Raw genomic sequence first — 16,871 nt, forward strand, 5'->3', positions numbered from 1 at the left:
ACCTGGAATATCACCTGACCCGGACCAGGTTAGCCGTGGAGCGTAAGTTACTATGGCGATAGGATAGTTAGGCACTTTCATGGTGCCTAAAAGCCAGGGTTGGTGCAAACTAAACAAACATATCGGGCTAGCCACTTAAACCGGCTTCATGGTAACTTATAGACCCCTGCTCACTAGGTAAAGGGTTTATTCATACAGATGTTTTTAAAATGTCAATTAAAAAATTCCATCAAATTGAAATTTATAGTTTGTTATAGAGTTTGTTTATTATTTGTCATATTCTGTTCTCACCTTGAAAATTGGCATTAAAAAATTAAGTCAAGAAAGGTTCAGGTCATATTTTACCTCAGAAGAAAAAAAGACACTCATGGTAATTAAGCTTATTTCCCCCATCAAATTCGCATTACTGTAAAATAATTATAAAATATAATTTTATAAGTATTTTACAGATATGAGAATTTGATGGGGAAAATGTGCTTAATTACCATGAAAGTAACAAAGTCTGAATTTTTTTGCATTTCCTTTATACAAAATACTTTTTTTTTTTATGTGAAGAATGGAGCTCCATTTGTGAGATTGTGCTTTATTGTAAAATATTGACACACTCATCCTGGTATGATGAAAAACCTTGACATGGAATGGATTGCTTGGGAAAGTAGAAGACAGTTAGGTAAGATATATTACATTATAACTATAAAGTTATTTCATAAAAATACAACTATTCATTTTAATTAATGTTAGCTCAGGTCTATTAAATTGACATAACTTTTTATTTTAATAATGTATTAGTAAATGTTTAAATTAATATGAATTAAGATCAATACATGCTTTAGAAGTATGTTAAGTAATGTTAAAAATGGAAAAGTGTTACAGACAATTTTATGTAAACTAATCCAAACTGTTGATGTTTGGAGATGTGAGCATATTAATCATTTGATTTTGGGTTGTTTATTATGGGGAAGTTGTTATAGTGGGTTGACACAGCAATTGAACAAGTCAGAAGTTCTCTTATGTACATTTATTATCAATATTTTTCATGTTTATTCACTTTGATACATATGAAATATAGAAGATAGAAGTTTATTTATAAATATTTCACTTATAATTAAAAATTAAAATTACATAAAAAGAAAATAATAAAACTGCATATTAAATACTTGGCAATATGTGTACACACAGATGGAACGTATTCAATCAAAACCTCGCAGTCTCTCAGCACCATCCAATCAGGTAACAGATTGAGTTTGTGATCGTCCTATAAGATTGTGATTTCTGTTTCCAGGTTCTTGTAAGCCTCGTCCTGTAGCTCATAGATCTGATCCATGCGCTGGAATGCCATGTGACCTTTCTTACCTAAGAAAGAACAAGGGCTCAGTCTGGGAAACAACACAAAACAATGGTGGCGGCACCTCTGCACTTTACAAGAAATGTTATATGTAGTATGGGGATAAATTACATGTAATTTAAAAGAAGATAAGCACTTGTGTGAACATATATGATTCCCTGTGAATGAAAAGAAACTTCTTAGGAAAATGCTCATAAAAAATAAAAACTTTTTATGCTAAGTTTGAGTTATCGCATTAAAAAAAACTGGATGGAAACGCTAAAATAAAAATAAAAATCCCCATAAAACCGTATGAGCTCAATTGAGGCAGATCATGTTTTTATGCTGTAAGAAGACATTGACATAAACTACAACAGTAGTGCCTCAACAGAGGATGTGATTGGCTAAAATGGCGTTTTCACTGTTATGCTGATGATACTCAGCTCTATATTTCTTTGCGCCCTGACAAAACTTACCAATTCACAAAATTAAAGGAATGCATAGTTGATATAAAAAACACTGGACCAAAAACTCTGCATGTAAGGGACCGTTCGGTATTTATGGAAAGGACCGCCGGAGGAAAATAGGGGAGGGTCATGTCTTTTTATTCTTTGTTGAGGGGAGGGTCATCCAACTTATTTTAGTCTAGGGGGAGGGTCACCCAACTTTTATATTCATGAAAACAGCAACATTTCAAAGTGGCTTGTTTGTTGCATATCTTTTACATGTAGCTCCATGTTGCTCTCGCGGGATCAGCCCCCCATCTATATCAGATGGGTCTGACCCAACAAAAATCCAGTTTGGTGCTGTTTGACAGTGCGCGCGCACTTCAGTACGCGTTCAGAAAAAGTGCATCATGTCAGAACAGAACGCCAATGAAATGTTTACCCGGCAAAGCTTTAAAGCACGAGCAAATAATGAACTTTTGTGATTGCGAATAAGTGCACAGTGTCCTGTGAGTGTAACTCTACCGCTGCATTAACATGTGTGATGTGAATGTACGTCGAGTTTTACAGTATTGGGACTGAGGCGCCAGAACTACAGCTGATAGAATGTGCGCTGTTGCGCGATACTAGCCTACCATATTTTGTTTCCACAATAATGTTAGTGAGTAAATATACTGAAATTGCCACCATAACAGTGGAGTGTGATGTGTAAGATGTAGGGCTACCACATCTTTAAATTACTATTAGTATTATTTAAATTAACATAATAAAATACGTAGACCTACACCAAAAAACTAGTTGAGGATTAAAATTGGGCAATTCCAGCGTTATGGACGTGACATTTGCAGTCAAAACTTGAAATATAAATTCTCAGAAAATGCATTTAATACCAATATATTGAAACGTCTGTTAATATATCCATACTCCCTTAATAAAGGAGTCAAGACATTAGAAAAATATCAGTCTACACATGCGTTTTATATTTAATATGAGGGAAATACACATGTGACGTGACACAAAAAATCTTTAACTTTTAGGTGGCAAAATATTTTTTAGTAATTCTATTGATTACACTGCGCAAACCAAAATATATATACCCACCGGATGAAGAAGGGTCGGCCTCCACAGAACATAAAATATTCTTTTTATTTTATTTTTCGTGTTCGCATTTATGTGAAAAAAAAAAAAAAAATGTTACGGGCGTGACAGTTCTCCATTACGGACATGACCGCTCTGAAAGCGACTTAAAAAAAAAAAAAAATCACAGAGACCTCAAACAGAAAGCACAAAGCCTGTCTTTAAAGTGAATTTCGTTTTTTATTAATTGTATCTTAATTTTAAGCAATGTTTCATCAACCAATTGCCTGGATTTAATAAATAATAAGTAGATAAGTAAATATAGTAGAAAATAGATAATCATGACACGGAGGCGCCAGCGAGTGAACTGGACTCTTGTCTCATAAATGAACCGAAACTCAGCGTAAGGTAGGCTACCTGCCTCACAGACCTGAGAAATATATAGAAAGCTTGAAATGTCTACTTTTAAACAGAACAATTCAAAACGAAAGAAAACAGACTGCTCTCTTATGTAATCCGTATGAACACTCTCAGAAAAAAAGGTACAAAAGCTGTCACTGTGGCAGTACCTTTTCAAAAGGTACACATTTGTACTTAAAGAGTGCATTTAAGTCCCTCAAAGGTACATATTGGTACCAAACATGTACATATTGGTACCAGACGTGTACATATTAGTACCTAAATGGTACATATTAGAACCCATTTGAAGGGTACTGTCCCAGTGACAGCTTTTGTACCTTTTTTTCTGAGAGTTAAATGTGCATTTCTCTCTGGCGCGTTCTGCGAAGATCACGACGCATCGTCAATTTCATCTTTGCAGTCGACACAGAAAACACTTGTTTATTAATAAACAATTAAAATGTCTCCTTGCTATATTTGACATATTCATAATCATTACTTTTTCTGGTTCTTTGTGACAGCTTTTAGATGCTTTATTTGCAGCGCCACCCACATGTTGAACGCGTCACACCGCATCAGCACCGAAAACATGATTTTTTTCTAATCTAAAATCAAAAATCATGATACGAACCAAATCGTAGGTTTGGTCTATCGTTACAGCCCTAGTAAGATGAGAAAGCAGGAGTTTATGGATGTAAAAAAAAAAAAAAACAATGGCTATCTGAACATCTTTGCCAAGCACAAATCAGTACAGAAGTACTAATCAATAAATTATCGGGGAGGGTCATGCCTTTTTTCACAATCATTTTGGAGGGTCATAGAAAAATGTATTGCTGCCGAAGAGAGGGTCATGTATTTTTTAACTACAGATCTCAAAACTCCTCCGGTAGCCCCTTAAATAAAAAACGAACAGTCCCTAATAACCGAGAAAACTGTCTAACACTTGATGGATGTTCTGTCAAGTCTTCGTCGTCAGTTAGGAACCTGCGTGTGCTCTTTGATACCAATCTTATTTCCAACATCTTTAAAGCCACATTTTTCCATCTTAAAAATATTTCTAAATTACGACACATGCTCTTAAATGACAAAACCAGAGTTAGTTCATGCGTTCATGACCTCAAGGCTAGATTATTGTAATGCTCTGGCTGGTTGCCCTGCTCCAGCTGGTCCAAAAAGCATTAGCTAGAGTTCTTACCAGAAACAGGAAGTACGACCATATAAGCCCCACTCTGTCAACACTGCATTGGGTCCCTATTAAACATCATATACATTATAAAATCTTGCTAATTACTTACAAAGCACTAAATGGTTTGGCTCCTCAGTACTTGAGCGAGCTCTTTTCCTATTTAGCATCCAAACTCTGGAAAAGTCTTCCAAGCATTGTTCGGTAGACACTCTCTGTTAGTTTAGACCTAGACTTAAAACACATATCTTTAACCTGGCATACACATTATCACATTTCTATAATTCACATCCGTTAAAGGATTGTTAGGCTGCAGGAATTAGGTCAGCCGGAACCGGGAACACTTCCTAGAACACCCGATGTACTTGTTACATCGTAAGAAGAATGGCATCTACGCTAATATTAGTCTCTCTGTTTATCCCGAGGTTACCGTAGTCAGCCGGATCTGGTCCATATCCAGATCAGATGGTGGACCTGTAGCTAGACACGACCACAACACATCCCTGAATGTCAGCAGAGATTCTGTCTACTAGACACTCCCCTGTGAAGGCCTCATCGACACGACAGCCATCGGCACAGATCCTCAGCAGAGACCACAAGAACCAGACAGGTCCTCCGCACAGACCCTATGGCCAGTTTCGACTCCATTCTGGCGTGATGAATCCGATCTTTAAGCAAAAGGAACTAGATAAATATTTGAATGCTATGATGAATTCTGACTAGTGATGGAGCCTGAATCATAATCACACCGTGTTTGTTCGTTGGCCAGAGGAGAGCTAGACTGAGCCTGATTTCTCCATTCTGTCACCTGATGGAGTTTGGGTTCCTTGCCACTGTCGCCTCTGGCTTGCTCAGTCGGGGACACTTAATATTCAACAATATTATAACAATTATTGATCTGACTGCACTGACGCAGTTGAATGAGAACTGAACTGAGCTGGACGATGACTTTGCAGAACTGCTTTACAGATTAATGTCATCAATATGATTTGGTATAATAACTTCCCAGAACTGTCTCACATGATTGCATACACAAACATCAGGCATCTGAACATGACGGCGTTTATTGCTTTCGTCTGCGTGCTCCAAGGTGCAAGTCATTTATAATTTGTGAAAAAAGAAATTGCAGCAACTTCCATTTTTATTACAGATAATATTTTCTGCCAATTTCCCATGAAGTGATGTTTTGTTCTCTTGAACACATGGGATGGAAATGCTGCTTTATTCGCAAATGTTTTAGGCGATATTCCAAATTTTGCACACAAGTTCACAACTTTGGATGGAAACATAGCTACTGACTGACTGACTAGGCAGCAAAGCAAGCGCATGTATGTGCTGATAGAGTGAGAAATACAGCAGTAATTACAGCTTAAGGGTCACGTACCAAAGGACAGTACAGTCTCTCGTGCGGCGTTCCTCAGGTCTTCGTCCGTGGAGCGCCACAGCTCAGCTACATGCTCTGCACTCTCTGAGGCCTGAGAAAACACAAAACCTCTTCATCTCAACTGATCATCTCAAATAATACACACAGAACTCATCACACAAGTGCATAATCTCTAACATTCAAAATTTACAGTCTGTAGGATTTTTACACGTTTTTGAAAGAAGTCTCTTATACGCATTTTTTTATAGTACAGCAAAAACAGTAATATTGTGAAATATTATTACAATTTAAAATAACTGTTTTTTTATTTGAATACATTTTAAAATGTAATTTATTCCTGTGATGCAAAGCTGAATTTTCAGCATCATTACTCCAGTTCCTTCAGAAATCATTCTAATATGCTGATTTGCTGCTCAAGAAACTTTTCTTATTATTATCAATGTTGAACACAGTTGTGCTGCTTCATAATTTGTTTGGGAAAAGTGATTTCAGTTCTTTGATGGATAGAAAATTCAAAAGAACAGGATTTTCAAAATGACATTATAAATGTCTCAAGTGTCACTTTTGATTGCATCATAAATATCAACAGCAGTAAAAGGTAAAAAGTAAAAAAAATGTACCTTCAGACTTTTCAGAGCCAGACAGGCCTCATGCCGCACGTGTGTGTTGCTGTTTTTCAACAGGTCTGTGTAGTGAACCACTGCCTATAAAAGCCACACAACTATATGACATAATCCACACTTGAAAATGCTTGAATGTGATTACATTAGATAACAATAAGAAAGATAGCTTTATGAAGTAGTATTTGTGTTTGATAGCAAGTTAAGGCCCATTCACACCAAGAACAATAACTATGAAGATTTACCTATATTAGCGTCCACACCAACACACACCAACATTCTGTGTATTATAAGCGTGTGCGGTCTGCCACATTAAATGCTCAAGCTATTTAAAGTAGGATGGATTTTGATTAGCTGTAAAAAAAATATATTTTGAAAGTGATTCCAACAATCTGCCATTTTTGTAAAAGTTGTGGTGCGGACTCAGCTTTAATATTTTTATATTTAGAAAATGTTTAATACTATCTCATTATCATCCATGATGTGAACAGGCCTTCAGGCTTCTTCTACCTTTGTCCTGAAGGATTTGGAGCGCGAGGCTCTGCTGAGGCAGGACGAGGCCGCTGAAGACACCTTGTGATTGGCGTCTGTCTGTAGCTTGGCCAGGAGCTGGAGGACTCGTCCTGTCGGCTGCAGCTCAGAGATGCGCTTCCCTTTCAGCTTTTGCAGAGCTCGCCTCCTCTTGGGACTTTCCAGACAGGCTATCAGATACACTGCAGCAAGCCGATCCGAGGGAGAAAGACAGGGGGAAGTCTCTTAATGAGATCTAATGGGAAGAATCCTTGAGGTTGACTTATTGATGCTGAAAGCAGTAAACTAGCAGGGAACCATCGAGGACAGAAGCATCTGTATTTAAGCCTAGTTTCTGTGACGTTTGCATCCTAAAGTGAGATGTGTCTGCAAACACTCTGTGCTGTTACCTTCTTTAGAGAGGAGAGAGATGTGCTCCCCAAAGTCACTTATACTCCATCTGTTGAGGTAGACTAAGAGCTGAAACACAGTCACTCGGTCTGTAGTGCACAGAGTCACAGACGCCATCATACAGCTGCACTGCACCTGATACAGCAACTGACTGAACACTGCAGGACCAAAGAAAACACAAACATCTAGACTTTAGAAGACTAGATCAGTAGTGTGAGGATGATATTCTAAAATAGAACAGACAACACAAAATATATTTATAATTTTACAAATTATTGGATGCTAGTTTAAGAATTAAATTCTGATGAAACAATAAATATAATAATAATAGTAATAATAGTAAAATAAAATATATACAATTATTTTAGATATAATAAAATATTAGATATTTTAGTTCTTTGAAAATGAAATAAATGACAATTAATAAACCATACATTTACTTTATATACATTTACATTCGTTTATTAGATTATTTCAAATACAAGTAAGTATTATTTCGAAGAGATCTTAATTCTAAGATACATTGAATAGAATAGAAATATCTTTTATATAATAGAAAATGTCTAAAAAATTATACTATTATAGTAAATTATCCTATACAATTATATGCAATTATTCTATATATATATAAGATATTTATTTACAAATTGAGGGATTTCCGTTGTTTGAAAATTAATAATTAAATTCAAAGGGACAAGAATATACATTTATTTTATTATACAAAGATTATTTCAAGGGCAATTAAGTATTATTTCTTTTTTTTATCTTGTAGAATTATTTATACAGAGCTTTTTAAATTATTTAAAAAAAAAAAAAAAATACTATTTCAAAAAATATATTAGAATAGAAATATCCAGCAGAAATGAGTACAATATTTTTGTGAATGAGATTCTCAAGAATGAATAGAATATATTGTAACATTATTATTTTATTTCATTCCATGCCTAGGGTATTTTTTTATTTCAGTTTGTGGATTACATTTTTAAGGAACATTAGAAGAGAACATCTGCACCTGCATCAGTCTGGCCTGGCTGTTTGGCTTTGACTTTGTGGATGTAATGTTTGCGCAGTGTCCTGAGAAAACCATCCGCAGGGCAGCAGAACGGCGAATCACTCTCGCTGCAGTCCTTCCAAAATACTTCAATCCCCTTAGGAGCTCTGGCCAACACTGAGACACATCCACACACATGACTAATGCATATACAGCGCTTCACACTGACACGGGGAAGAGCCAGTGACCGCCAACAGTATAAAGTAACAGTCATAGCTTACATTACATAGTGTTACCCTTAGATGGTATGGGAACGAAAATGTGCCACAATCAATCATAAACTAAAGGTTAGTATTAGTGTTTGTGGGAAATCTATACATCTCAATTATTAGGATCTAAGGAGAGCTATCTCAATGGTATAGCTACTCATTCGAGGCCTGGTATTTTGCAAGACTTACGCTCTGTCACTGAGATTTCATCTATCATCCTCTGCGCCAGAGCACAGATTTTTTCCAGCACGTCAACTTGCCGTGACAGTTCCTCCATGATGTCTTCACGCACAAGATCGGAGTCAGAATGCTTCAGTGCCTGGGAGGAGACAGAACTTGAGCTTACGCACACACTTACACAAAGTAACAATAGGCTACATAATGATTAGTGTGTGATTAATCAACACTGGTCTAATGAGACTGATTCCTCACCCTCAACAGCACTACACACACACTGAGGTGGCTTTCAAGAGCTTGATCCAGACTGTAGACTCCTGTACTGAGTGACGGCTTTACTGTACCGTCTCCTCGCTGTCTGACCTGCGCTTCACCCATGACCTCAGAGGATGGAGAGTTCTTATCCTGAGATAACAGACCCACGCTTTTCAGGCTGTTCTCATTAACTGAACCAATCCTGAAATCAAATCAAATCAAATTAAGTGTGGCCTTAAATACATACAGACCAATTTATATATTTAAGCAATTTTAAAGCACTTTGAATCACCATTGTGTATAAAAATGTGCAATATAAATAAACCTGCCTTGCCTAAATTATTTGATTTTTAATAATTAAATGATTATTTTTATAATTTAATTATTATAAAGATAGAAATTTTGTTTTTCTTTTTTTCTGAAACCTATAAGGTAATAGATTTATATGCAAAAAAAGTTGTGGAATATCATTATATCCATGCAAAGGTAAATGAAATATAATATCTTATTTAAATATGTGATTGTTAATTACATAAAATAATATGCATAGGCATCTGACCTTTGCCTGAGAAATAAATGTGAGAATGCACATTTCATGCATTTCTCCCCTTCGTCCACAAGATGGCACTTTAAGTCTTAATTTAACACAATGTTAACACAGCAACTTTCCTTTTTTGCGTACATTTACAGACTTGTATTCATTGGCCCATATGGTTGGATCAATGCTGAAGATCAAAATCTTTATTTTGCACCAATAAATTTGCCATTTAAACTCTCAAAAACATGTCCAAATTTTATCCCCTCTGTAATGAGAAAAAAGCTACTTTATTTTAAAGTATTTATACATCATGTTAGTATTTGTTGTACTGCATTTAGTTGTAATTTTACATTTTAGCCCTTCAAGTTCTTTATTTTTTGTCTTTTGAATTTGTGGAAATTGTTTTGCCATTTCTTTATGGGATTCACTTGGACAGCCCAGCTAAAAATGTGTTGCCTTACCCAGTGTACCCGAGTCTGATGCTGCCCATACATGAGATTTCATCTTCATTACAATCAGCAGAGAGGAAGTCGAAACTGCCCAGCACTTCCTCTTCCTCTACTGCTAGTGAGGGCATCTGTGGAGGGTCGAGGTCCTTCTAACATCAGGAAAGATGAACAACAGCAAACAGATATTTATCCACAATGCATAGAGAAAAACAGTCCAACAACTCCGTCACAATGTAGGGTCAATCTCATGAAAACATGTTCAGGTCAATTTCACCCCAAAAATTAAATGTCAAAATTAAAAGAAAAAAGTCATTTACATTAAGATATTTTATATATAGTCATAAAATTGTCATAAAAATCATTTAAAATATATATTTAACAAAATATATAAATATGGTCCTAAAATATGCCTATTTGCTTTACGCTTTAAAAAAATAAAAATAAATAAAGGCGAAAAAAAAAAAACCCTTCTTTTGATTTTGGGGTGAAACATGTCCCGAATAGGTTTTTAAACATTTACGCATCCATCTATAATTATTTTTATTTTTTATTACTCGACTAGTCCATCAATCCACCGATCTCACCTTCAAGACCTGACTGAGTTGGCGTATCTGCAGATCTAGTTTCTTTAACGTCTCTACATTGCTTGTTTCCTCCAGCTCTTTATTCAGTTCCTCTAGCAGTGAACCAACTCTCTTAGCCACGGCTCTCTTCTGTGCTTTGCCTGCTTTTCTGTCCTTCAGTGCAAGTCTGTCTTCAAGTCCCTGCTTGAACGTGGTCTCCTCTTCAGCGGCCGTCATCTCTTGAGCGTCTCCTTCACCTGTGCAAGGGCTCTCCTCTCCATTCTGCTTGAGGATGTCAGGCGTGCTGTAGCGGTGGAAGAGGAATATGGAGTCTCGCTTACTGCCCGCAGGACTGGGGGAAGCTGTGTCAGTCTCCGAGGGCCATTCCACACTCTCCTCTGCCTAGGGTTATCAATGGAAAGAAGTCATTTCTGACGCAACTGTTTAGCTTTTTTATTTTTTAAATTATTAAATATCTTAACGGATGTTTTCTTTATATATCAAATATTAAAAAATTTCATGTAATTTTAAAACAAATATATAATAAAAAAAACCTAACCCTAACCCTATTGCTAATAATAATAATAAAAATGTAAAACAATGTACTAAAATCATTAGGGGCCAAGCAGCAATAATGAAAAATGTATAATGATTTATTTTATTATAAAACCGGTTATTGCTTATAATAATACAAATTATAGTAATATAATATAATATAATAAAAATACAGTAATATTATATTATGACATTTTTTTATATTTAATATCTAAAATATTTTATATTTAAAATATGTATATTACAAAAAATCCACCAAAAGCAAAAAGTGATTTATATACAATGATATGCATATATACACACACACACGCATATATGTATATATATATATATATATATATATTCACATATATTAGTGTTGTCAAATTAATTAATCGCATCTAACATTAAAAGTTTTTGTTTACATAATATATATGTGTGTGTATATATATATTATTTTTATATATTATATATGTCTGTGTATATACCTTATACACACACACATATAAACATATATATATATACAGTGTGTAATGTATATATATATATATATATATATATATATATATATATATATATATTAGGGCTGTGTATTGGCAAGAATCTGGCGATACGATACGTATCACGATACATGGGTCACGATTCAATATATTGCAATATATTTCGATACTGTGCATAAGGCGATATATTGGGATTTTTTTAAAGTAGGACTATAATTTTAGAAAAAATAATATTTAAAAAAAGACATGATGTGCATAAAAGTCAAAGAAGTTTACTTTAGGTAAACAATTCAGTTCACAGAAAATCAGACTGCCAGTTTGGTATTGTGGTTCACAGGTTCTTAGTGAGCAAATATTTATATTTCTCAAGTAGGCCATAATAAAAGAAAATACATAGCCCCTGTCACAATACAAAACAACAACGTGAACTGGACGAAAATGAATGAAAGTGAACAAAATGAATGTGTCATATAGGCCTATTGAAATCAAGTTTTTATGTGATAAAAGATTTTAAAAGAACTGGACGCGCGAATGAGGCGAATTAGCGTCTGCCGCGCTAAACGCCTCATTCGCGCCACAGGACCTCCAGACGCGCGTAAACGCGTCTTTGCATTAACTTAACATTGAAATCACTCGCGCCAGACGCTCTATTCGCGTTTGGTGTGAACGCAGCTTCACGGTGCGCCGTCCACTACAGCTAAGCGGCAAAACTACGCTCGGTGCCGCTGGCAACGCTGTAACGTCTCCGCTTTGGGGTGTGTCTGTTACGAGTGTGTTTGTTTTTTTCAACACACGGACAGTATAATCATCATGCACGCGATTACATTTAGAAATAGACAAGCTTTGTTTCCAAATGCACCAAGCAAAGATCCTTTCAATTTTATAAACCCAACCAATATAATAACAATAAACACATCCAAAATAAAATATTTAACATATAAACAACTGCAAAGCGTCTAATTTGTAAACAAAATGACTAAATCCATCATAAACTGCCGACCGCGTTTTTCCGCTTGATATTTGCATAAAGTCGAGAACTGCCCAACCTTTTGACGCTCTCAGTCGCTCTCAACGCTTTCTCCGGTCCGCTGTCACGGTGCGTGTCCACTACAGCGGCAAAACTCCGCTCAGTGCCGCTGGCAACGCTGTAACGTCTCCGCTTTGGGGTGTGTCTGTTGCTGTTGTGTTTAATCTAAGTTTTTTCAACACACGGACATTATAATCACCAGCAATGCACGCGATTCCATTTAGAAATAGATAAGCTTTGTTTCCAAATGCACCAAGCAAAGATATCCTTTTAATTTTATAAACTTTTATAAATCCAGCCAATATAATCACAATGAACACATCCAAAATAAAATCTTTAACATATACAACAACTGCAAAGCGTCTAATTTGTAAACAAAATGATTTACGCACTAAATCCAGCATAAACTCCGGCACAATTTGCATATTTTTAAACTCTCAAAACAGACGTCACATCCCGAACCTCACAGCAATTGGCTGCCGACCGCGTTTTTCGCTTGATATTTGCATAAAGTCGAAAACTGCCCAACCTTTTGACGCTCTCGGTCGCTCTCAACGCTTTCTCCGGTCCGCTGTCAATCCCAAAATGCACTGCTGAGCGTGAAGCTCGACTTCCATAGGAATGAATTGAAAACGCTTGCTCCGCTCGCTCTGTGCCAGTGGACACGCACCGTTCGGCGAGCCTTTTAAACAACATAAACGTGAACCACCGTCTTACCATGAATATTTTTGGACGTAAAAAAAAAAAAAAAAAAAAAAATCGATATTGCGTTTTTGAAAATCGATACAGTATTGCAAAATAAAATATCGCGATACTCATGTGTATCGATTTTTTCTTACACCCCTAATATATATATATATATATATATATATATATATATATATATATATATATATATATATATATATATATATATATATATATATATATATATATATGCATTACACACTGTATATAGGTGTTTATGCATATATATGTTACCGGCAAAGTGTGTAATCCGGCATTCTATAGAATGCCTAGGTAATGTATAGAATTAGGTAATGTATTTTTGCCAAAAACCATCAGGCATTCTATACATTGCCTAGGCACTCTATACAATACCGGGATTTCACACTTTGCCGGTAACATATACACAGACACGCACACATAGACACACACACATATAACATAAATATATACACACATATATTATGTAAACAAAAACGTATGTTAGATGCGATTCATCTTTTTGACAGCACTATATATATATATATATATATATATATATATATATATGCACACACACAGTATATATAAACAAAAACAAAAAAACTATCAATTCATACATCTTCTGTGGGCGTCTTTGAAAGATCATCATCCTGTAACTTAGTGTCAAGAACAGGGAGGTGTGTAAGTGGCGGGTTTCTTGTCTTCTCATAGGCAGGAGGACTAAGTGCCTGGGTGGAGTCAGCAAGATAGCTGAGTAGAGACACACCCCTAGATTCACGTGAGCCAATGGAAAAAGAGCCATCTGCATCCTGTATCTGACGCACCATAGACTACAGCATAAAAACACAGATCAAATCACGTGATGACATTTAAGCTCTTCAGGGCAAAGACAAGAGTTTAATGAGGGTGAAGTGGGTAATTTCTGCATAATTAGCGTCTTTTTTGTCCAGTGACGACAAACTCCAGACTAAACCTTTCCAACATCAGCAAAAATCTTGTTTGGGTTTGTGTTGCACCATTTCAACTTGAGGATGTCAAAATGAGGATTTTTTTTTTTTTTGTTGCACAGTCTGCATTGGCTTTCACCCAAGATCTCACTTGGGTCACATTGTTCTATCTGTCACATAACCATCAAAAAGCACAGATAAAGTCTCACAGTGCACACCTGGCTTCAGTTATCGTTGTCTCTGCATATTAAACCAAGATAGGAGAAAATATTTTAGCTTCGAAAATTACACACTTCACCTTTAAGTGTTTGTGAGCGGTCATGCTGGGAGTGTGTGTATGTGTGGTTGTAGGTCACAAACTCACTAGAAAGTATTTCTCAGTGAAACTGGGTGTGTTGGGAGGTGTCCAGCTATATACGGATCCCTTTCTGCTGTGGATGGACTGGCGGCTGGCGGACGCTGTGAGAGGCCTCACCTCAGAGCTATCAAATGGACTAAAGGAAGAAAAAGTGAGGGAACAAGAAACTGTCAAGTAAAATGGACTCTTTTGCGCTTAGATGTCCAAAATAATTATTTTCTGAAAAGGCACGAACAGTAAACAGAATGCAGAAGGATTAAATATTGGGTGTTTGGGTTTAAACTGGAATGTCCATTGTGTTTAGAGCTAACTACAGATCTAGCTGGTTGTTACCCGTATAGTCACAATTGTAGGTGTGACCTCAACCTCCCACCTTAACCATAGCCTTACACATAACCCCACCTCAAACCTTAAACATAACCTTACCCATAATCCCACTCCTGTCCTTAAGCATAATTCAGCCTCCCTGAAACTCCTATACTTACTTGCACTCAACAATAAACTACCAACTGATGTTCAAAATGCTTTAAGTTACACTTTTAAATCTGTTTTTAAAAATATACAAAAATGTACAAAAGATTTATTTTATATGATACTTTTATTCAGCAAGGATGCATTAAATTGATCAAAAGTGTAAGTAAAGGCATTTATAATGTTACAAAAGATTTCGGTTTCAATTAAATGCTGTTCTTCTAAACTTTCCAATCATGGTTTCCACAGAAATATGAATCAGCAAAACTATTTTCAACACCGATAAGAATAAGAAATGTTAAAATAATTTCAGAAGGATCATGTGACACTAAATATGATGCTGAAGATGATGCTTTGCCATTATTGGAATAAATTCTATTATTTATTGTTACATAGTTCTTTTAAACTGTAATACTATTTCACAATTTTACAGTTTTTATTGTATTTTACAAATAAACATAGCCTTGGTGAGCAGAAGAGACTTCTTTCAAAAACATTAAAAAAATCTTACTGACCCCAAACTTCTGATGGTCGGGTATATAATTAGTTCTTTAGTTAGTTAGTTAATTATTATTTAGTATTATAAATAAGAATTATATATTATTAATTCTATTGTTAAATATTAAATATTATCTCTAGGTGTGTTATTTATCTTGACTTTTTAAGATTAAATAATTTCCCATTAAATTACTTTGTCAGAATGTTTAGCACTCAGAATCTAACCATTGTAATCTGACTTTCCAACTGAATTTTGATACTAAATGGAGACTGATGTTATGTCTAAACATAGTTTTCTTTTGTTCTAAACAATGTTTTTTTTTTTTTTTGACTTTCACGATTTTACTCAAAACATTATTACACATGATGTGTGGAGTAGCAGTGTGTGTTTGTCATCACTGGTTGATGAAGAGTGACACTGTGAACAGAGACTAAGCAGAACCAAAGAAAAAGTGACAGCAGTGAACTGTGTGAACACACACACACACACACACACACACACACACACACACACACACACACACACACACACACACACACACACACACAGTAAAGCAAGGAGTTGCTGAACAGGCTGTGAGATGTGTTTAATTTAGTGACGCTGTAAAAAAGAGGCTATGAAAAATCGTTTCCACCTGGACTGTGTAAAAACCAATGTAATTCGATCGGTGTGTGTGAGAGGGATGGGGTAGTGATGGACTATTTATCCATCTCTCTGCAGTCAGCTGTTCTTCCACAGCTGGTGTGTGTTAGCTGATAGCAAAGCCGTACTTTACAGGGGGTGTGTTTGTGTGCGAGATCAGTGTCTTGTTGACTCAATTACATGAAAAAGTGGCCTAAAATATTCAGTGAATAGCACTCTTAATGTATTTGACATGTTTGTGAAATCCAGATGTTAGAACATTTAATTATCCATCAAGTGTGCTGTCAAGGCATCTGAGCTCTCCCTACGAATGGTAACCTCGCTGTAACAGTGGCTGGTATCCGTTCGTTGATATATTTAGTTAATGCAAAGCTGAATTTTCAGCATCCTTACTCCAGTCTTCAGTGTCACATGATCCTTCAGAAATCATTCTAATATGCTGATTTGATGCTCAAGAAACATTTCTTATGTTTGTGGAAACCCTGATACATTTATTCAGGATTCTTTGATGAATAGAAAGTTCAAGTGAACAGTGTTTAAAAGTTAAATGTAAAAAAATTTGATCAATTTAATGCACCCTTGCTAGAAC

At 35.7% G+C, this 16,871-nt stretch overlaps 1 protein-coding gene across 5 annotated transcripts in view; it reads right to left on the reverse strand.

Moving 5' to 3' along the window:
* Positions 1–1,005: 1,005 nt before the first annotated feature.
* ripor3 (RIPOR family member 3) overlaps positions 1,006–16,871 on the reverse strand; it is a 58,496-nt gene continuing 42,630 nt past the window's right edge. For 2 of the 5 annotated variants that reach the window (XM_081381061.1, XM_081381060.1), the window contains exons 12-24: positions 14,677–14,806; positions 13,983–14,195; positions 10,618–10,998; positions 10,046–10,182; positions 9,047–9,248; positions 8,804–8,933; positions 8,367–8,522; positions 7,354–7,512; positions 6,944–7,146; positions 6,434–6,517; positions 5,814–5,904; positions 5,179–5,293; positions 4,889–5,097 (exon numbers count right to left, since the gene is read on the reverse strand). In XM_081381061.1, the coding sequence (XP_081237187.1) occupies positions 5,013–5,097; positions 5,179–5,293; positions 5,814–5,904; positions 6,434–6,517; positions 6,944–7,146; positions 7,354–7,512; positions 8,367–8,522; positions 8,804–8,933; positions 9,047–9,248; positions 10,046–10,182; positions 10,618–10,998; positions 13,983–14,195; positions 14,677–14,806 (2,086 nt within the window). In that variant the 3' untranslated portion in view covers positions 4,889–5,012. Of the gene's footprint in view, positions 1,354–4,888; positions 5,098–5,178; positions 5,294–5,813; positions 5,905–6,433; positions 6,518–6,943; positions 7,147–7,353; positions 7,513–8,366; positions 8,523–8,803; positions 8,934–9,046; positions 9,249–10,045; positions 10,183–10,617; positions 10,999–13,982; positions 14,196–14,676; positions 14,807–16,871 lie in introns of those variants that run through there. The other 3 variants (XM_081381063.1, XM_081381062.1, XM_081381064.1) reach the window with 3 other exon arrangements.

This window comes from Scardinius erythrophthalmus (genome assembly GCF_964197995.2).
Source record: "Scardinius erythrophthalmus genome assembly, chromosome: 12".
Taxonomy (NCBI): domain Eukaryota; kingdom Metazoa; phylum Chordata; class Actinopteri; order Cypriniformes; family Leuciscidae; genus Scardinius; species Scardinius erythrophthalmus.